The sequence below is a fragment of the Uranotaenia lowii genome, chromosome 2, assembly GCF_029784155.1.
Source record: "Uranotaenia lowii strain MFRU-FL chromosome 2, ASM2978415v1, whole genome shotgun sequence".
Lineage (NCBI taxonomy): Eukaryota > Metazoa > Arthropoda > Insecta > Diptera > Culicidae > Uranotaenia > Uranotaenia lowii.
Genome location: NC_073692.1, coordinates 248,092,253 through 248,115,882, shown reverse-complemented (window position 1 = coordinate 248,115,882; position 23,630 = coordinate 248,092,253). Strand labels below are relative to the sequence as shown.

Sequence of the window (23,630 nt, the reverse complement as noted above, 5' to 3'; positions counted from 1 at the left end):
GAGAGGCTTAAATTTAATGGAATATTTAAGCAGCACTGATTTAGAAATTCTAAATGTAGGAAATAAACCAACTTTTGTTAGGTGTGACAGAGAAGAGGTGATTGACATCACACTTTGTTCTAGAACAATTTCTCAGGAAATTTCAAATTGGCGTGTTCCTAACGAAGAATCGATTTCTGACCACAGGTTTATCTATTTTGAACACTCAGGTGAGTTTTTAGAAACAATTACATTCAGAAACCCAAGAACAACTAATTGGGACCTATATTTGGAGCATCTTGCTACTAAATTTCATGGATATACACCTGAAATTACTACTCCTTCTGAGTTGGATGAAGTGGTTGCAAAAACCACCGAAATTATTTTAAATTCTTATGAAGAAGCGTGTCCCTTGCGAACGTTGAAATTCAACAAAAACAGTACACCATGGTGGAACTCAAATCTTAGTAAATTACGAAAAAACTGCAGACGCTCTTGGAACCGAAGGCGCACGGAAGGTTTTGATGCTTTCAAGTTGGCTCGCCGAGCTTACCGGAAAGCAACAAGAGCTGCCGAACGCTCAAGTTGGCAGAGCTACTGCACAAACATTTATTTATTTATTTATTCCGCCAAACAGTGTAGGCTACATATATATAATAACTTAAACCTAGAGATTACAATGTTCAAATAAGCTTAATAATAATAATTTTTCTTTACATTTACAAAGTCAGGTTCTTCGGTGCCTGTTACCGTAAAAACCTTTTTTCAGCTGCTGTTTTGACATAGTTAAGTCTATACTCTCATAATGTTTATTATAACTATACATTAAACAATTAACAGGACTATATTTTCCATAATCAGTTCGAGTAGAGGTTATAATGAAAAGATTTCTTGTTCTTAAATGACGGCAAGGACAATAAAAGTTTAATTGATTTAGTAGATAAGCAGACTGAACGCGCTGATTAATTATGTCGTTTACAAAACAGATTGCAGCAAACTCTTTTCTTACACTTAATGTTTCCATGTTTATAAGCAGGCAACGTGATTCATAGCTAGGTAATTGGTTCTGAGACCATCCTAAATTTCGCAAAGCGAATAGAACAAATTGTTTCTGGACTGATTCCAAACGGTTTTTATGTAAAATTTGAAAAGGCGACCACACAACGCTACAATACTCAAGAATAGATCTAACATAAGCTGTGTACAATGTTTTTATTGTGTATGGGTCTTTAAAATTATAACTGAAACGTTTTATAAATGCTAACATACCGTTTGATTTCTGGATTATTGAGTTATAGTGATCTACAAAGGTAAGTTTTGAGTCCAATATAACTCCAAGGTCTCTAATCTTGTTGACTCTCTCGACAGGATCATCTCCCAATTTGACAATTTCATATGACTGACATTTTCTTCTGGTAAATACAATATTTGAACATTTTGCCACGTTAAGTTTGAGCAGACTTTTAATGCACCATTTGTTAAATACATTAACTTCGTTTTGAAAGATTCTAAAGTCTTCTTCGCTATTCACTTTCATATAAAGTTTCATATCATCAGCATAAATTAGCACATTTGACTGCTTGAGAAGACAAGTTATATCATTTACGTATAAAATAAATAATAAGGGGCCGAGATGGGAGCCTTGAGGCACACCAGAAGTAACGGAGATACTTTTTGAAAGTGAACCATTAAATCTAACAACTTGTGAGCGGTTCGTTAAATAGGACCTTATCCATTTCAGTAGGTGTGAACTGAAACCCTGTTTATTTAATTTAAAAATTAACATGGGGATGTCAATTCTGTCAAAAGCTTTACTGAAGTCCGTGTATAAAGCCTGTACAGAATTACCGCGATCCATACAGCTAATATTATAGGTAACAAACTCGAGTAAATTAGTGGCTGTAGATCTTCCTTTAACAAATCCATGTTGCTTTTCAGTAATGAGTGTTTTAATTTGGTTATATATTTTTGCATTCACTATAGCTTCGAAAAGTTTTGGTATGCACGATAAAATGGCTATGCCCCTGTAATTGTTTATGTCAGATTTTTTTCCTGACTTGAATATGGGTACAAGAAATGATTCTTTCCATACTTGAGGAAAAACACCTGATTTCAATGAAGAGTTAAATAGAAGAAACAATGGCATACTCAGTTCATTTACTAGATTTTTTAAAAGAAGTGGAGGAATTCCATCAGGCCCGGGCCCTTTAGTGCTGTCTAAGGAAGAAATGGTTTTACATATTTCTTCAAAGGAAATTGATTCTACTACAGTAAGTACCGTTGAATCAGAGAGATAACTAAAAAACGAAGTATCACGATCTTGCTCGGAAAAACTAGTGTAAACATTTTGGAAAAAGTCGGCGAATATTCAAGCTTGCACGATGCAAGTAGGTTAAATAAAGTATTAGCCAAATCAAAAGATTATCAGGTTTCATACCTTAAAACCCCTAGTGGTGATTATACATCAAACGACGAAGAAACATTAAGTTGTCTATTCAATACTCACTTTCCAGGATGTGTTGATCAAGATTCATCGATAGAGCGAGTTCTTTTCTGGAAGTCTAGATTCCTTGCATTTTGCTCGGAAAATAGTTACTACAGAATCGATCAAATGGGCAATCGATGGTTTTGCTCAATACGAATCTCCTGGAAGTGACGGTTTATTTCCAGTTTTGCTTCAAAAAGGTTTCGATCATTTCAAACACATATTAAGAAAAATAATGATAAGCAGTTTTGCTCATGGATATATTCCTAAACTTTGGCGGCAGATAGCCGTGAAATTCATCCCTAAAGGGGGACGATCATCATACGACGAAGCCAAAAGCTTTCGTCCTATTAGTCTAAGTTCATTTCTATTAAAAGCACTTGAACGTTTAATTGATCATCATATCAGGCAAGAATGCCTTGTCCAACATCCGCTTAATGCGACACAACATGCATACCAAACAGGAAAATCAACATTAACTCTTCTGCACAACGTAGTACATAATATTGAAAATAGTTTTTCACAGAAAGAATCATGTCTAGGAGCATTTCTAGACATAGAAGGAGCATTTGATAATGTCTCGTTTACATCAATAATGGATGCGGCACTACTTCATGGAGTGCCTAGTGTTATAACTAACTGGATTAGCGCAATGCTAAGTAACAGGAATCTTCATTCGTCTTTAAGACAGGCTTCAATAACAAAAGTTAGCACACGTGGTTGCCCACAGGGAGGTGTACTATCACCTCTTTTGTGGAACCTAGTTGCAGACGGCTTGTTGAGAAAACTCAATGACCGTGGAATACCAACCTATGGATTCGCAGATGATTATCTTCTGCTGGTAAGAGGTTTGTGCATAAGCACATTATTTGATATAATGCAACAAGCTCTGCGCTCTTTTGAACGATGGTGTTCTCATGTAGAACTGTCAGTTAATCCTCTAAAAACTAATATTGTATTATTTACTAAAAAACGTATCACCCGCGGGGTGCGCCCTCTGCTGTTTTATGGTTCCGAAATCACCGTGTCTGATCAAGTTAAATATTTGGGTGTCATTCTTGACTCCAAATTAAACTGGTCAGATCACATCGAATTCAGAATCAAAAAAGCATGCATGGCCTTCGGACAATGCCGACGTGCAATCGGGAAAAACTGGGGACTCAAACCCAAACATATTCACTGGATTTACTCCACAATAGTAAGACCAATTCTGGCCTATGGGTGTCTAATGTGGTGGCAGAAAGGAGAAGTTGCAACAGTTCGGACTAAACTAAATCACCTTCAAAGAATGTGTCTCTTAGGGATGTCCGGATCGTTCACAACAACTCCTACTGCAGCACTAGAAGCTCTGTTTTCTATCAAACCTCAACACTTGTTCCTAAAACAGGAAGCCTTCTCATGTGCTTTTCGTCTACAGGCAGTTGGTCTCTGGCTGTCAGGAAATATCGAAAGATCATCGAGTCATACAAATGTGTGGGCTGAATTAGTTAGATTAAACAAGTTTAATCTAGCGCCAAACGATTTAACACTCTCGAGTAGTTTTCCCTACATGGGGTTTAAAGTCAAATTTCCTTCTCCTCAAGAATGGTTATCAGGTTTCGTAGAGTACCAAATGTCCTCTCATATTGTATTCTATACTGACGGTTCATTATCAAACGGCCGTGCAGGTGCAGGAATTTACTGTCACGAGTTGAACATAAAATATGCTCAACCTCTAGGAAAATATTGTACAGTCTTTCAGGCTGAGCTATATGCTATTATGTATGGAGTGCAAATTGCACTTCAAAAGAAAATTATGTTCAGAACAATTTATTTCTGTTCAGATAGCCAAGCAGCTATCAAATCACTCAGTGCTACCAGTTCTAGATCAAAACTGGTAATCGCATGCCGGAAAGCAATCGAAGAACTTGCTGAAGGCAATGGATTAAACCTTCTATGGGTACCCGGACATAAGGGAATTTTTGGAAACGAATGCGCCGACGAACTCGCTAGAGCTGGGTCGGAAAAGGAATTTTACGGACCAGAGCCGGCTGTCCCAATATCACCATGTTGGTTCAGAAACCAAATTCAAACTTGGTCCTCTAACCAGCATGAACGATACTGGGAAGAGTTGGACACTTGTCGTCAAACTAAATTATTTTTAGAAAAACCATCTCCAATCATATCGAGTTACTTATTAACTTTAAATAAATCTCATTGCAGCATCTTGATCAGAGCACTCTCCGGTCATTGTAAACTCAACTATCACATGCACAACATTCAGCGTGCTGAATCTCCAGTATGTGGTAGTTGTGAATCAGATGTGGAAGATCCCTTCCATCTTATATGTAACTGTCCCTCATTTGCCAGACTACGTTTTCGTACTCTGGGATCTTACGCTTTAAGCGAATCTGAGTTTAAGAAATTAAACTTAAAAAACATTCTATCATTCCTTACCGAATGTAGAAAAGAGCTTTAATGCTAATAATCCCTAGTGGAAAGGCTTTATGCCATCTTAAATAGATTGAATTTATTTCTTCCTTTTATAGGTTGTTCCAGGCAGAAAGAGCCTGATTAGAAATTAAGGTAAAACCCCGCTCCCGCAAGGGTTTAACACAGAAATGTCATCGGAACAGAAAACGCGACACCACGGTTAGAGAGACTTAAAAAGACTGCAATTTATTTTACTGTATCATACAGAGTTGTTTAAAGTTTGCTGACGCAGCTTCGTCGCTGCGCCCTCCAGTTGTTTCAGGCGTCGCGCATTCCTGCGCCAACGCCAGACGATGTCGATGATGATCGCCGCGATGATGAACAGGGCGTCCACAGAGTAGCCCACAATGTTGTGAGTGGAGATGTTATTCTCCACGGCGACTTCGGGTGGCGATTCCATTGTAAACGGCCACATCTCGAATTGCGTCTCAGGTTTCTGGCTGCTATTCACGAAATGAATGCAACATTGTTGCTGCTGGGTTGGCTGGGTGCGCGAGCTCGGTCGTTGAGTCCGCGCCATCGTTGATAGCACATTTTGTGCTGACAAATTTGATGTTTGTTATTTCGACCACAGTTTGGTCTTACTGTTTCCTATTTTCCTTCGCGGCAAGTAGCACATTAAGTGCTGACGTACCACTTCGGATGTTGTGGTAACTTCTGCAGCTATGCAGGGTTACCTTAACCGCTCCATTTTCTCCCCCCTTTGGAGCGAAGTCTGTCGCTCCAAACATTGCTACTCATAGCCAGGGGTGGTGGGTCTTCTTCGTTTTCAGGTACTGGCCCTTGCTCGCGTACTTCATGGTGTGGTTTATTCACTATTTCTGAAGAATCAAATTGAGATGTTTCGACTGATTCGCCTACTTGACTTTCGGTAATGTCGATGGGCAGTGGTGCCAAAGCCCGAACATTTCGTGTGTAGGTACCTGGAGCTGTGCGTACCGTTGCTACCCGCACAACTCCATCCTTTCCGGGTTTGGTGTGAGTTACGATTCCCATGGGCCACTTTGCCACGGGGTTGTTATCGTCTCCAATCAATACTATTTGACCTGGCTGCAGGTTAGGTTGCCTTTTTGTCCACTTGAAGATACAGCGCAAATGCTGCAAATATTCATTTTGCCATCTACGCCAGAATTGTGCGGTTTGGCGTTGAATGCGCTTCCAGCGCATAACTAAGTTTTGCTGTTCTAAGTGGCTTGCCGGGATGGGTATAGTAGTTATGGCTCTTCCTATTAGGAAGTGCCCTGGTGTTAAAGGTTCCGGAGCTCCGGCGTCGGAGAAAATTGAGGTCAGCGGACGTGAATTCATTATCGCTGATACTTGGTAGAACACCGTCTGAATCTCCAATATATTAAAGCTGGATCCACGAGCGGCTGCGGTGAAGAGTCTTTTGGCCACTTTTATGTTGGCCTCCCACAGACCTCCGAAATTAGGGCTTCTCGGAGGGATGAAGGAAAAGCGTATTCCTTCCTCAGCTGCTATCCCTATGAGTTCGTTTTGGAACAACTCCGAGTTATATACTTTGCTCAGTTCTGCAAGTTCGCGGCTGGCTCCGACGAAGTTGCGGCCGTTGTCGGAGTATATCACCTCCGGTGTACCACGCACTGATACAAACCGTATCAAGGCGGCTAAGAAGGCCCCGGTGGATTGATCCTCCACCACCTCGATATGCACTGCTTTGGTCGAAAAATAATCTGGCTTGATGACACATGAGTGGGGTATGAAGTAGCGGATTTTTTGATAATCCTTTGGTTCTACAACTTCCATATGATTTAATGTCAGATACTCTTTCAGGAACTCTCTGTATTGCTCGTATACTTCTGGAGTTCGCGTGAGTTTCCTTTCTAGCGAGAACAAGCGTCTTCTTGCTTGCTCGTAGGAATCACCCAGTTGAATGGGCTTGTCGTTGAAAGGGAGGCGCACAATATATTTGCCATCTGCCCCTATCTTGGTGTGCTGGAGGAAGTGCTCCTCGCATAGGTTTACCTGGTCAGAGGTGGACTTCGCTTCCGCAGAAGTTACCTCCTCCAAGGCCCAAAACCTCTTGAAGAGAGTATCCAATTTCCCATCGGGGTCCTCTTCTTCTTGGATCTCATTTGTACTAACGGTGGCAACAGTCATTACTGCTTTCCGGGTTGACCGTAGCGAAACTAGTCCGCCAACAAGCCAGCCTAAGGCTGACTCCTGAAGATTCGGGCCATTTGTACATTGGATTTGTCTGGGGCTCAGAATCTGGAATAGTACTCGGGCACCGAGTATAATCTCGATGCCTCTTCTCTTGTAGAATGTGGGGTCCGCTAACTCAATGTTTGACGGAACACTCACATCCTTCGCTTCCAGCCGAATGCTGGGCTGGTCGTCTAAAAGGTGCGGAACCAAAACTAAACTTACCTCCATAGCGAAGCTTCCGCATTTGGAGGAGATTACGGTTGTAATCTTTCTGGAAGCATTGACCCTTCCGCCAATGCCAACAAGTTGCACGTCGCTCCGTGCGTACGGTAGTCCTAGAGTCTGCGCGGCTGCTTCCGTGATAGACTCCACCTGACTACCGGAGTCCAATAGGCACCTAACTCGATACCAGTCGGACGCACCTTTAATGTTGATCTCGGCTGTTGCCAAGAATACGTAACTGCCATGTAGTCAGTTGTTACTGCTGGTTGAGGCCACAACGGCTGGGTCAGCCGCTGGCTTCTTCTCTGGAACCGCATCCACTGGATGTAGTAATGTGTGGTGTGCTTCTCCGCATTCTGAACACCGCTTTTTGGATGAACACTTTTGGACGGAGTGTCCCCAAGACAAACAATTGAAACACCGACCGGCTCTTTTGGTCCTATCCCATCTTTGCGGTACAGGCAGCGCTTTGAATTCGGTGCAGTGCCAGATCGCGTGCCCTTTCTCATTGCACGCGAAACAGGATTGCGGTTGCGTTTTGATTTCCCTACGCTGGGGTTGGGTGATGGCAGCTGCTGCTACCGTCTTGGTGTTGCGCGATTTCGATTCGTCGATATCGGTTCGGCACGCTAATTGGTTGGCTCGCTTCTCCAACTCTTCCTTGAATTCTGTCCAAGTGTAGACACGATGTATGTCTAATCTCTCCTCCAGCCTGGATGCGGTTTCCGAATCCAGACGGGATTTTGCTAGACTTACTAGCATTCCATTCGCAACACAGTCCAGTGTCGCTGTTTTATCCTTTTGTATTTGCTTTGCAGCGTGAACTGTAGTGTCCACGGCATCGATGAGGCTCATGATGGACTTAGCGCATGGCACATTTATTTTTTTAAATCTGATCAGTTTTACGAAGTATCCTTCGTACGCAATTCGCTTTTTGTAAAAGCGCGTCTCTAATTTCGCCCACGCATCGGCAAAGCTAGTGCCAGAGCTTTCGAGCGCTTCGATTGAATTTCTTGCTGCCGCGCAATGCTCAAGGCACTTGGAGAGAAATGCGAATTTGTCGGCATCTTCTCCAATCGTTACCATGCGCTTTTCAAAGCGCCCTTTGAATGTCAACCACTCCGTCGGCGAACCGTTGAAGTGGGGTAGCTCGATTCGGGGTAAATGATCCGCCCGACTCGTGCTTGGTGCCAGTGTCTGGTCGAGCAAGTTTTCACTCGGGCGCTGGTGATTTCTGGCAGCTTCCGCATGCTGTCTTTCCCAGCGGCCGAGTTTCACTTGAACGGCCATTACCTTAGTTAGTAACGGCCCTCTCCTTGCCGAGGGACCTGAGGCCCCTTCAATTTTCAGCAACACAGCTGTTGCTTGGTCGAAAAGAACACGCAGGGTGTCCCTTTGCACTGCAATTTCCTCCACTTCCGGAGGGTTAGCGTCGCTGCGCTGGTCAACCAGCACCGCGATCTCGTTGACGGACCCTTCTAGGGCAGTCAACTGCCGCATCCACACTTTACTTAGTTCTTCCTCGGCCATTGTTCTACACTAGGAATGCGAGTCACTTTTCAATTTACTGCTTTTTCTTTCGTTTAGCTCTCCCCCCGACGGGAGAAGCTACACAAGTCTCGCCGCGTTTGTTTTATTTATTTTCACGATGGTGCAGTGGCACCAAGGCACATAATCACACACTGATTTCACTTTCGTTGATTGGATTCTCCCCCCGACGGGAAACACTACGCGCGCAGCGAGCGAATTTTCAACTTTCTTCTTTGCACTAATCACACGGTTAGCCACACAGGTGCGTGTGAGCTCAATTAAAACATAGACGGCGGATTCAAAACGTTCCACTCTAGCCTCTCGCTGATTGATTCGGCTAACCTCACCAGTTCGTCAGTAAATCTTTTTTCGTAACCTCTTACAGCCGCAGCTCCGGCGGCTAAGTTGAACAGGTGTGAAACGATGATTGTAATGGCTGCGCCTTCTTCTCGCGATCGGCACGGCCTAGCCCTTACAGACTCTTCGATTTCCACTAACTGAGCGTAGTACTTAGAGTACAACACGTCGTTGCACAAATTTTGATTCATTTCCACCAGTGGGAGACTTGCACTTTTGTTTTCACTTATGATTGCCTACACTTAGGTTACACTTTATTTATCGTTGCCATTTTGGCACACCGAAACACTTTGAATGTTTTTTTTTCAGTCCGTTCTCCCCCCGACGGGAGAATTTACAATTGATAGGCGTCGTTGCCTAAACCTGAAGTGATCGCACGTGCTATCACGTCGGGGTCACCAATGTTCCAGGCAGAAAGAGCCTGATTAGAAATTAAGGTAAAACCCCGCTCCCGCAAGGGTTTAACACAGAAATGTCATCGGAACAGAAAACGCGACACCACGGTTAGAGAGACTTAAAAAGACTGCAATTTATTTTACTGTATCATACAGAGTTGTTTAAAGTTTGCTGACGCAGCTTCGTCGCTGCGCCCTCCAGTTGTTTCAGGCGTCGCGCATTCCTGCGCCAACGCCAGACGATGACGATGATGATCGCCGCGATGATGAACAGGGCGTCCACAGAGTAGCCCACAATGTTGTGAGTGGAGATGTTATTCTCCACGGCGACTTCGGGTGGCGATTCCATTGTAAACGGCCACATCTCGAATTGCGTCTCAGGTTTCTGGCTGCTATTCACGAAATGAATGCAACATTGTTGCTGCTGGGTTGGCTGGGTGCGCGAGCTCGGTCGTTGAGTCCGCGCCATCGTTGATAGCACATTTTGTGCTGACAAATTTGATGTTTGTTATTTCGACCACAGTTTGGTCTTACTGTTTCCTATTTTCCTTCGCGGCAAGTAGCACATTAAGTGCTGACGTACCACTTCGGATGTTGTGGTAACTTCTGCAGCTATGCAGGGTTACCTTAACCGCTCCAAGGTTTTTCAGGTTTCTCAGGTAAATGATGAAATCTTGGATAAAAAAAAAAGGCTAGGCACAATTTTCCCGTATGTTTGGATAACGTGCCGCTATTAAGCCTACCCCCATTCTGATACCTGATAATTGTCGTGTTCGGTGGGATTCATCCCTTCAGCTGCTTCCATTTTTTTATTTGCACCTTTCCTTTAATTTTCCACCACTTTTAGTTTTACACGCCTTTCACTAATAATTTCCTTCTTCAAACTGATTTTTCGCTCTTCCTTTTTTTTACCGAAATGGAAATTATACCACAACTCTCTCGCTCATGCATTTTCCCTCATAAACCATTTATACCACTTTTCCAATTTGCTACAAGGGCTCGGTTCAATATCTAAATCTGGGAATACACACTCCACAAATATTAAGCCCTAAATATTTTCTCTTTAGCACTATCACTTCCTACATTAATATTTTCGAAAAAGTTTTGCAGTTTTACAATTGCCAAAACTCTCTTTAAAAAAGTGAGTCATGAAACTCGCTCTTCAAAAAGTTTAATAAGAATTTTGTTATTTGAGGTTAGTTTTTAACATAATGTTCATGTTGTTTCATAAGGTAAATCTACAAACTTTTTGAAAATTGAATGATCTGCAACTTTCATCAAGACGTTTTTCTGATGAGAGGAAACATTCAAAAAATAGAAAAAAATATCAGAAAATGAACAGTTGCTGTTGCGAAACAGTTGGACATTTTAGAATGAAATATTATAGATCATATCATTAAGCTATTTTGGCTTCTAAGCCTTAAAAAATCCCATGATCACATTTTTCGAGTTTTGAATCGCTGTGCAGTGTGGAGAACCAATCTCAGCTCATTCAGAAAATTGCACAGTACGGTTCATTAATTTGTTTGCTTATTTATCAAATGCCTAATTATAAGTATGTATTTTGAGGAATCTTTTCTTGAAAAAAAAAACACAATTTCCTATTTGTTCATTTAATTTGTCATGGAACTACATTCTAGCTGATTGAATTAATTGCATGAACCAACTAAGGATTAAAAACATACCGCAGGTTTGATTTAGGCAGTTTGTGATTGATGAAATTATTGAGTAAATGTTATTTTCAATGCGTAAATTTTTTGCACGTGTAACAGCATGTTTACTTTTACTTTATTTTATTTTTGCTCAACATAGCCAAAGAAAAGAAGTCGAACTCAAGGAGTCTTGTATCGAATTATACGATGAAGTAGCTTTTTTTTTGTTTCCCTAGAACGACAAAACAACGACCTGCTTGCGGTGTGGTCGAATTTTCCTTTTGTAAACTCCGTGTAGTGCCCACTCACTCGCCCCATAAAGATGTAGCTTCTGATTGACCCATGTTGGATCTTTTGTTGTCGTCCATTTCTTAATGTAGCAGCAGCAGAAGCAACGAAAGAAAAACGTCACATCATTATATCTGAACAAAAGATCCCATCATAAGCTTTTTAACGATAATATTTACGCTGAAGGCATCCGAGATTGAATTCAATTTCGGGCATTGAAAGCTTATAGAGGAAATTTGGGCCTTCCGGTGTATTTATCCGGTTCGAATTTCATAGAGTAAGTTGAATTTTCGGCAGCTTAAAGACTAAGATAGTTTTTTTTCACAGCTCTGATCATGAGAGTCTCATGTGTTGAATTGGGTTTAGACTAAGAAAATAAAATTTGTAGATCAATTGAATTAAGTACAAGTTTCGCTCTTTCAATAATTCCAGTAATTTTCGTTTTTTAATTAAGTGAATCTAAATAAATTGCAATTGAGTGATATCAATGTGTAGCCAGATGTTCACAGAAGGGATGACAACCGAGATAAGTGCTTCAAGTTTAAGGATATGGTCTTTCAAAGAGGTTGATTTGCATCATGGAGTCGAAAGAACCTTGCTTGATTGCGATGTTGTTGTTCGAGTCGGTACTTGGATTTCGTTTTTCATTCAATGGGCCTGAAGAGCTTTATTTTTTAAAACAAGTTACTGATGTATAAACTTGGTCTTGTTGAATCCAACAATTTCAATACCAAGTTTAACTGCAAATTTGCGCTTGGAGTGCCGGATCCTTTCCTTTACCAAAAGTGGTCAATTTTATGGTTCTGGGATTTGGGATAGAAAGATTATAGGTATTGTTTAAGTGCAAGTGATAAAGAAGTGACTCGATTTTTTCTTTAATAAATTACTTGATTTGAAAAAAAATGACATGATTTTTTGCAATATTATTAATTGGTTTAACAGGAACAATATTGCAATGAGGTATTCTATTCTCTTTCAATTCTTAGGAGGGATGAATACCAATATAAACGACTGTTCTGAAATTGCCTAGATTCATAAGCGGAAAGCATAACCTTCCGAGAAGAGACTAAATCTGATAAATATAACAAAAACCTACCGAAAGTCTTCTGATGACATTCCTGAGATGGTTTTCTGATTGTTCTGATTCCACATGAGCGCCTCCGTTGTCAGGTGACCCTGGGCTGCCATCCTCATCTGCTCTTTGGTACAAGAAATGTTTTCATTTTTCAAGTTCACCTCATACCAGTTATCTTCGTACCAACCTGGAAGCAGAGAAATGGAAATATTATTGATTAATTTACCGCACGAGGAAAGCCCATTGCCAAATATTTTATGATTACAAATGTTCAGTTTGTTTGCATCATGACAGCAATTCGATCTACTCTACTTGACGAGAGCCCAACAACAACAGAAAAAAAGTTAAACGAGCATCAATTTCGAGTTCAATCATAAAAAATCATCCCCTCATAAAAATGCGAAAGTCAATTTAGCGGAGTACCGAATCGATACAAACTTTGAAGTCGTAAATACGCAAAGGTAGATTTCTTTCGCTTCCCTAAGAAATGCTTGTACACAAACGTAGCTAAGTGTATATCAACCCGGTTTATCGGTGTTAGCTCATGAAAATGTGATTCAGCAGTTGGAAAGCAGAGAACGATGCTGCTGGGGGTGGAGTGAGCGAAAGGGAAACGTGATAATAATGGCGACAGGCATTCATCATCTCGGTTTATTCACCACGTGGTGTCAAGCGTATTTCCGCTGAAAAACACTTGCAGTAAAATTGAAATTACTGCCGTCAAAAAGTATTCGGCGGGAAGAAACGGTTACCTTACCTGAATAATTTACGAGGTTTTTCGGTTTGCAAAAAAGGAACTAAATCGCGATTGTTATACTGAGTGAGTAGTATCCGTAGTAATTAAAATGTTTCATCTGGATTTTCAGAAACTCTGCCTTATTTTTTATTTATTTACATAGTATTTTGTCTCACGACATAACTTGACGAACATAACTCCTAAAATTCACTCGGTCCATGGCAACCGTTCTCCAATTTCTCGGGCACCCCACGTTCGCCAGAAACTCCTCCTTACATATCTCATAATCAAACAAATAAAATGTATTTTTAACGGTGGATTGCAATAGAGAGAGAAAAGAAGAAATTGAATTTTGTTCCGGCCTTATGTGTATGTTGTTATTTGTCCCATCGATTGCTACGCTGAGACAAATCTCAACAAATCAGATGGGCTAGTTTACTTATAGCATCTGTATTCGTGGTCTATTCTTGGATCTAATTTATACAAGAATTCAACCAAAGAAATTAGATACGATCCAATGAAAAAACTGGCAACTGCACTCGTGTTCCATTAACTGTCAAACGGTTTAGAACTGCGTCAAATTGGATCCAAATCTCATCAGTTTTGGATCAATCCTTATACCAGCTCTAAAAAAAGTTGAGTTGAAACTGGTAAAATGGGTCACCAGTGCGGTTGCTCGGGTCGGAATTTGGGTCAAAACCGGCTGTACCTAAACCACGTGGACAGAAAAATGATTTTTTGCCCCCTCCTCCCCCTTTGTAACCGTTGGGGTATTTTGCCCCATTGAGCCCATAGAGAGCGAGCCACTTGAAGCATTCCTTCTGAGTGCTCGAGAAGTTCGTCGATTAAATATCGACATTTTTCCTGCCTCATTTTGTATAAAACAACACAAAATTGTTAAACAGGAAAAGATGAGGAGATAGGTTCAATAAAATAAAAACGAATAATTAAAGCACTCCAACTTAAAAAGTATTGGACAACATTCAGCAGTTTAAAAATTCAAATACAGAACGCAAACAAAAACACATAACACCAACTGAACGGCGATGGACATACTAATGTCAACGGAAAATGGAACGGAAACTGGCAAGGGTGGGAAAATCTGCTCCTTGACTAAGTTAAGCCCTTCCGCTTGCAACCACGATAGCGACTAGATCGTAGTGCAAAAGTTTTACTTAAGTTACTAAAAGTAATACGATTTTAAAGTGGAAAGTGCCTGTTTTTCCAGAGTAGAGCCTTAGTCAAGTGAGTTTCCCACAGCTATTTCTAAAAACCCATCCTAATGCCTGTTCCGATTTAGGACCCCAAAGTTTCTGACCAAAAAGTTTCTGGTCTCGAGTATTCTGGTCACAGCAAATCTGACCGGATCGACTCGACATAGTTTGGGTTCACACAAGGCAAACGCACCAGTAAGCCAGATCCCGTTTCTATCCGGAGTTTTCTGGAGTCTGCAAATTAGCGTCGACGAAGCATCCATTAGCACGAGGCAAACGAGCTAGTGAGCCTTATTCCCAGGTCCACAAGCGACAGTGCAGACATTGGTTAGCGGAATCCGCTAGTTGGATCCAAACAAGTTGCTGTGTGCTCGAGGCAAAGGATCCAACGAACCAGTAAGCTAATCAGAACCGCCAATGTTCTGAGAGACGTCCCGAAGCCAAGATTCCGAGCAAAAGAAGTCCCTCAGAAGATCCCGGCATCCACCACGAGGACAACCATAACCGCCAAACCGACTCATCTCGATCTGGTTTCAAAGGGTGTTGTTTGATCCCTTCAAACGGGTTCGTAAGAATTCAATCAACTACCCTCCGGTTCCATTGCATCGAATGGTCAGTTGATGACCACGGTTGGAAGCGCAGCGACGAATTGGACCCGTTACGGCCGGCCGGTACCAGCGACAGCAGCAGTAGAGTACACAACATAGAAATACTAAATATCCGATTTGGTTTAATAAGCATATAAAAAACTTAAAAATCGCAAACAGAAAGCACATAAAACGTACCGAAAGTACGAAAGCAGTGAAAACCTAGCAAATTATTTGAATATATGCGATCAACTGAACTTAGCTATCAATAATGCATTTGAAGGGTTTAATGCAAAAACCGAGCTTGAGATTAAGTCCTGCCCCAAGAACTTCTTTAATTACGTTAAAACAACACTTAAATCAGACAATTTTCCATCAATAATGCAACTTGATGCACATGTTGGTGATAACTCAGAAGAAATCTGCAATCTTTTTGCAAATTTTTTCCAAGAATCTATACCATTTATTCGGAAGAAAATCGCGACCGTGATTATTTTCCATTTTATCCAGAATATCCTAGTTATATTGGAGTCAATTACCCTCATGAACAGGATATCTTTAAGGGTTTGAAAAATTTGACCCCTCAAAGGGACCTGGACCAGATGGAATTCCTCCAGTATTTATAAAGAACCTTGCCAATGAACTTACATACCCTTTGTTTCAGCTATTTAATATGTAACTAGAAACAGGAATTTTTCCCAAAGTTTGGAAAAGCTTATTTCTGGTTCCTATTTTTAAATCTGGGTGGAAAGCTGATGTACGTAATTATCGTGGAATTGCTATTATCTCTTGCATTCCCAAGCTTTTTGAGGCAATTGTGAATGAATGGAAATTAATGGAAAGACGTCAAATCCCATTCAAGTCACTTCAGGTGTTCCACAAGGCTCACATTTAGGACCACTTCTTTTTATCTTGTACGTAAACGACATTACCTTCATCCTTAAAAATCTTAAAATACTCATATAAGCCGAAGACATGAAGCTTTATTTAGAAATAAAAAACCATGATGATATGAATTTGTTCCAGAATGAAAAAGACATCTTCTACACCTGGTGTAAGAAAAGTTTACTCGAATTAAATGTAAAAAAATGTAACTCAATATCATTTAGCCGAAAACTTTCATCTCCAAGTTTTGTAATTACACTAGGAAACCAGGATGTAGAAAGATGTAAGAAAGTGAGGGATTTAGGAATTATCCTGGATTCCAAACTTACTTTTATTGACCACTATAACACTATTATACATAAGGCGATTAGCATGTTAGGGTTTATAAAGCGTTTCTGCTATAACTTCAAAAACCCGTATACCATCAAAACTCTATATGTTGCCTATGTGAGGTCCGTTTTGGAATATTGTAGCGTTGTGTGGTCTCCTCGCCCAGGTATTCATGAAGAAAGAATAGAATCAGTACAAAAACAATTTATGTTATATGCTCTTCGTAAGCTACACAGTAAACGAAAATTACAGAGTTCGGTAATTTTTTTACTGAAATCCTAACATGTGTAAATCGTTAAACTGTTCGGTAATTTCTTCGGTAAAAAATAAACGAACATCGGTTAATCGATTCTTCATTTACCGATGTTCGTTTATTTTTTACCGAAAAAATTACCGAACAGTTTAACGATTTACACATGTTAGGATTCCGGTAAAAAAATTACCGAACTCGGTCATTTTCGTTTACTGTGTAGGTTGGGCATCACACCGTCTTCCATCATCTGAGCCTCGCTGCATGTTAATCGATATCCAAACACTAAGAAAACGGCGAGAGTACGCAATGATTTCTTTTGTAAACGACATTGTTTCGCAGAGAGTTGATACATCAGAACTACTTTCCAAATTAAATTTTTACGCGCCAACAAGACGACTTAGAAAGCGAAGTATATTTGCCCTCAATCATCATCGCACAGAATACGCAAAAACTGGACCAATCAACAGCATGATGAACTGTTGATTATATCAACACTGTGAAGCCATTGACTTTACAACATCTCTGCATAAACTCAAAGAGTACCGTAAACTGGGGGAACTTTGATCACTTTTTTCATTCATTTTTGAATATTTTGGTAGGGGTTGCTTTTTTGTAATATCTAAAATTTTTAAAACGCTTACTGAGGTGAGGAGTATAAAACATGATCATTGATTGTAGTAAATTCAAAAGACATTGGTGGTAATAATTGAATGTTTGTTACAAAACCAGATTTCGAGTTTCGGGGTGACTTTGATCACTGTGGTTTTTAAGTACCGCTACATCTTCAAAAATTTTGTTATGGTGCCAATAAGCACACAAAGCATCAACATTAATAACAGTAATTTCTGTTAGGACTATACCCAGTTTTTCAACGTTTTTTTTCCAAAAACATTTATAGTCAAAAGATGGACCATGTCGCTGCGTACATCTAGGGGTAAAAATTATAAACTTTTCTCAATTTTTTTTGGCCTAAAAAACAAATAAAATTTTACCTTCATGCAATTCCCTAGATCCTCGCACTGTTCCCATGTATTTTTTTTTCTTCAAATTGAACCATTTGATAGGGTCTTAGCCATTTTTACTACACGGGGTTTCTCATGGAAATACACCGTTTTTTTCCAATATAAAAACATTATCACCAAATGACCTTAAAAATAACACTTAAACTAAACCTAAACAAAGAAAAAAGTTGAACTTTCACATTAAACAACCCATTTGCTCCTAAATGCTTGAATTTGATCAGGAGAGATGTTTGTTTGTGAGCCTTCGAAAAACAAGATATTTTAAGTTTTTAAAATTACATTATTAGGAATATCAAAAATCTTCTGCAAAAATTTCATGTTGATCAAAGTTACCCCGGTGATCAAAGTACCCCCAGTTTACGGTATTTTAAGTCATTGTACACACACACACATAATTATTTTTATATTTTTGTATAGTTTTACTGATGATTGACGAAATAAATAATATAAAAAAATAAAATAAAATAAAGACAATACACACCCACACTACACAAAAAGCAAGTCTTTATAATACAGAACATTTTTACCAGAGTCCGTAGTGTTTTTATTGGATATCCGACCAGTCTCATAAAGCGAGAGCCGACCTTGAGCCCTAGTGGTTCTCAAGCTCTAGCTGGCCCATCAAAAGAGGCATATGTAGCCCACCCCAGACGGTTGCCGTGGCTTGACCAGCAACTAGGGGCTATTGGCAACCTCCTTCAGAGTGAGCAAAGTAATACCTTTGAGGGCAAGCGTGAACATTTAGTAAAGGGTTTACAATCTCATCTGTCAGTGCTGTGCAAAAACGGGAGCTCCAAAATTCGTCTTCAGTGGATTCGTTCGTACCTGAAAGAAAGAGCCCAATTTGTGAAGATAGGGAATGCGAGATCCAGGGTATTCTCGGTGAACAGCGGCGTACCACAAGGGAGTTACTTGGGGCCCCTTCTTTTTGTCACTGTTTTGAAATAGCAGTGTTCGGCATCGCTAACAGAAAAATTAGCGCCGCTAGTTAAATCGCTAACTCAGTCAAAGTTAGCGATCGTTAATTTGAATCGCTAAATGAGCTGAAAACGTTATCGCTTAAACTTAAAGCGCTAATTGCTAACTGCTAACTGTTGACCAATAAAACGTACAAAAATATTTATGTTTATTAATTTTATGTTATTTGGGGTTTGCAGTACATATGTTACACCGGAAAAATACAAATAAAGTTAATTAAAATTTCTATAAACTTATAGTGTTGTTTGTATTGTAAATTATTTATAGCATAAATTATATCTGAATCTTTTTTTTTTTTGGTTCAAATACTTTACGCAGTCTAGATTTTTTTGAATTATGTTTCCTATCAAACAGTGTTCACATTTTTCAAACTTTCAAGATAGAAAGTTATGATGGGAGCAAACCTTTTTCGAACTTAATTCTCTGTGCTTAAATCGAAGGCTTAATTAACTATTTAGACTGTATCGATTTCAGGTCTTGAAATTTCTGAAACCCTGTTGCAAAGATCTAAAACCTATGTTTTAGTTCTAAACTCATCTTTGATTTTTTGAGTAATGTCTTCAATACTAAAAGACATTCTTACATTCAATACGCTATGACTCGGTTATCTGAAGAAATACTAAGTCACGATTATCGCCATTTTTTTTTTGGTAAAATTCTGCAAAAGTCGCCGATTAGTATTGAACTGAAACAAAGCTTTTTAGACCTCAGGGTTTGAGAAAATTTTAAATAATCTCAGTTAATAGACTCATTCTAATGGCCAGTTCAACAATGCCTTAATTCAATGGTAATATTATCTTATGTTTAAATAAACTGATCTGCAATTTGAAAAAAAAACTTTTTAAAAGTTAATATCTTCACCACTTAAAAATCAATAAGCTGATTGAACGAAGTTGAAAATAGTAGAACGAAAACACTCTTATCGTCTGATTTTGTACGCATTCCCCAAAAACACCATAAGAACACCATCCTCCCTGTGCGGCACCCAAAGGATTGTTTTACCCTGCAAAATGTGCTTTATAGCTTTTCAGAGTGTTGCAATTTGGGATTGAAAATCAATGCCTCAAAATGTAATGTGCACGAATATTGTCTCGAGAACAGTTGTACCACAGCTAGAAAATCCTCCGTGAAAGATCTGGGACTCGAGTTAGATCAAGCACTCAGTTTTTCGAAACATGTTGAACAAGTCGTAGCCAAAGCGAATTCTATTAACGGAATGGTAAGCAGGATTTGTAACGAGCTAGACAATCCTTACACTATTGTCTCTATTTATGTTGGACTTATCCGAACCACTATTGAATACACCAGTATAGTGTGGCAGCCTTATTATAACGTTCATAAAAACAGGATTGAAAGGGTTTAAAAAAGATTTTTGAGATACGCCTTAACGAGCTTTGGGTGGCAAGATGAAATGTCGGAATACCGATTTTTGTGTATGTTAGTTGGACTGGAGTCACTCGAAACTTGGAGGAAATCAACAGATGCGCTGTTTTTAAAGGACTTGACCAGTGAAAAGTACTTTTCGCCGTATTTAGGTACACAAATTTCGAGTAAAACGCGTTTAAAGTTTGACAACTTCATAAGCTCCCAGCCAAAATATAGTTTTGTTTTCTTTATCTCTCCAAAAAACATTCAGATAATTTTGTAATATCAAAATGTAGATCTCCAAACATGCTTTTCGACCCAGCTAATAACTCCATTTGGTTACATTTGGCGTATTCACCTTTTTCAAAATTCCCTTCCGAACTGTTTGTTATGACAGAATACCATTTTTAAAGTTAAATTTCTGTTTGGTCCATTTGAATGATTTATTTTATTCAACAAGGTACATACCTTGGCTAGTTTGGCTGGTGCTTTTTTTAGGATACCACGATCAGCTCAAACCTGTGTAAAGCAGAGCTCGTATTCATCACAACACTGTAAAAACATGATTGACAAACGAGCTTGTTGATTGAATTAAACGGTACAATGTTTCAATGATACATACAGGTCATACCAATCTTTTAGCGAGACGTATTCCGGTAAGTTAGGGAAATGTTGGAAGCTGTTATCGAAGGGCAGATGCTGTTATCTACCAGGATTCTCTGTACCCTCCGAACACTGCATACATATTTATGTTATCAGCCATCGTGACCCCATTGCGTCATCTGGCAGCTGAGTGGGTGAGGGTGAGATTATAAATGGATATTCTTCATAATCCGTTCATATCCCAGTGGGCCCGTCGGTTGAACCGCTAATTATAATTTTATTAACCCCGTGTATGACGTATGATAGACATAATGTAAACCACCGCATCGCATGAACAAGTGCCAACAACTTAATAACACATTAAAATTTATGAGGTTTGTTTTGCATCATGATGCAATTCGTTGTTGCTGTATATCTGCTTCCAATACGAGCCTTTAATGCAACGACCCATCAAGGTTCTGATCCAAGTCTTTGGAAACTATAACCTAGTGGCCAAGCCGGGGCAGCATAATGGTGAGCGTTTTCCACTCACGGCTGCACCTCCAGGTGGATTTTGCCATGGCCCTGTAAGCCGGAACAATGTTGGAATCCTTCGTCTGTCGCCGGATCCCTTTTGAATGGTTGTAGAGCGAAGTTCAACCCCGTCAAAGAGTAAAACTGCCATGTAGTAGGAACCTCCACCTGTTTCTCACCCACCCACATCACAAACACTAAGCGCGTCCAGAAATACACAGCCGGAGACCGAGAACTTGTTGAACTTCAATACCATTTTTCCCCTCTGATGATAAGCATTTGTAGCAGAGCATAAAGCGAAATTAAATTACTCTGCGGAAACTGCGCTTATGAAAGTGAAATATCTGAACGGTGACAGCTTGAATTAACTTTTCCACTAGCTAAACCAACCATCTGGAACACAACGAGGTGCGGTTAAACGATTAGCTAATGGTGCTGCTATTATGGCATAAGTGATCCCGGCATTATTGTCCGAAAGCGTCATTTCGAACCAGACGGACTAGTTGCTAAATACATCTGCTGGGATACTGATTTATCGCTTGCCTGCAAATTGCTGCATTTTATTTCGGACTTAGCCTGTCATCCTCAATTTTCGCGAAAGATTTCACTGGATCATGCAGCTGCACTCCAGTAGATTTAAAAGTTATGTTTTGGCCCCGTTTCGCTCACTTGCTAAGGACAACAGAAAAAATGGCATCCGACAAAAACGATGTTTGTTTTTATTTTTTCCTGACCTCAAAAAGCACAATAAATTTATTTCTAGTATGGCAAGTGAAAGATACGTAGCGGAGGTATCCGAAAATGCGAAACATAGAAATTTTCGTTGTTGAATATCGGGGAAAATAATGATTAAAGTTGAAAATGTGCGGCCATTGGTACTGCGCGGCCATTGGTGCTTTCACGGTATATTCAACTTTGGTCGACATTCACCGGCTATATGGAGAATATGGATTTTTTTAATCTTTATTATTTATTATTCAGCTATCAGAAAACATAATGGGTGGGTCATGGAAACAGTAACAAAATAAAGACAATTATTTCCTTAAAAATGATCTTCAGTTCCGCAAATCACAACCTGAATCTTCTAGATTTGCCTTTTTTCCAGGTATTGAATCCAACAGCACCATTTAGGCTTCATTTGCAAGGGATGTTGAATTTTATTAAAACTGATTTATCAATCTTCCAATCGACTACTAACGCACTGAAATTAGCTCAACACAATTCGCCACCTTATCCTCACAACAGTTAGAAACTTGTTCTCACTGCTCGTGGAACTCTGATATGGAAAAGTTTGTAAAAAACATCGAAACTACAGCCTTAACTTTCGAACGACTGATTTTTTTGCAAACACCAAATTTGTTTAGTAGAGCAAGTTCACTCGTGTTGGGAAAAAGTGGTAGGAATTGTGACACTTGAAGTAGATTTTGAAAACTTTACCATTCCAAAAAATTTTCAAGTTCTGCGGCCGTCAAGGTTTTGTTCAACACGTGTTCTATCTTCGCATGCTGTGATGCAAAAATAGTTCGATTTCTATAATATTCAGCTAAAATAGGCACAGTGTTGTTAAAAAATACAAGGGCCAAAGATCTTGAAAACATATTCGTATGGTAGAATTTTCAAAATGCGCTACAAGTGTCGAAATTTCTACCACCTTTTCCCAACACGAGTGAATTTTGTGGACGAGCAAGTCCAATGGTGTTGGGAAAAAGTGGTAGGAATTTTGACAGCTGTAGCACAGATGGGAATTTTTGTATCGTGAAAAATAGACCAAAAATGTTGACCGTCCACCAGTGTGATAGAAAACGAAGGTATAAAATTGAGGGCAACCAGCGATGCCAAGTGCATTTGCTGTTCAGTATTTTCACTGTTTTTTCCTATTTTGAATTGACCGTTTAAAAATTGAAATCAAATTCACTTTATTGAAATAGTAGTGCTTATATGAAAAATTTATTATCAAAAAAGCGCTCAAATGTCAAATTGATCTGACTAAATCATTGACCAGTGAACAGGGATCAAATTTTGTTTCATTAGAATGACCATTCTTAAAACTTTTTCTAAGTTGTTGAGAGAGTTTTGCATTGGATAAATTTACAAGTTTCACTTAACCACAGAGAACAGACATACAAGCTAGCCCACGAAACTTGTGTAAAATTTCCAACGATAGTTTTGAACATTTTTTCTGTTTCTTTTGGCTGGGCCTTTTCGAAAACTGGCCACCTGAAAATTTTATTTGTAACTTTTGAACGACACAATAGATTGCACTATTTCAAGTCAATTTCTAACGTATTTTTTGAATGTCAGCGTTTGAAATTTTACACACTTTTTGGAAGATTTTTTGTTCGAGCTTGTACGTCTGTTCTCTGTGACTTAACTGAGCATATCTCATCTATGAAACAACAGCTTTGTTGATTTTGTTTGGTTCCGGCACGATTTTTTGTCTAATTTTCTGTCGAAACGTAAAAAATGCTGCATCAAAATTTCTATTTACCTGACCTAGGTTATTATATGGTAGTGGTATTGTAA

General features: G+C 39.5%; 1 protein-coding gene across 4 annotated transcripts in view; it reads right to left on the bottom strand.

Moving 5' to 3' along the window:
• The window catches only part of LOC129750105 (gamma-aminobutyric acid type B receptor subunit 1), a 349,408-nt gene that overhangs the window by 53,191 nt on the left and 272,587 nt on the right, over window positions 1–23,630 (bottom strand). For all 4 annotated transcript variants that reach the window (XM_055745326.1, XM_055745327.1, XM_055745328.1 and 1 more), the window contains exon 7: window positions 12,643–12,808. In XM_055745326.1, coding sequence (XP_055601301.1) covers window positions 12,643–12,808 — 166 coding nt within the window. The remainder of the gene's footprint in view (window positions 1–12,642; window positions 12,809–23,630) is intronic.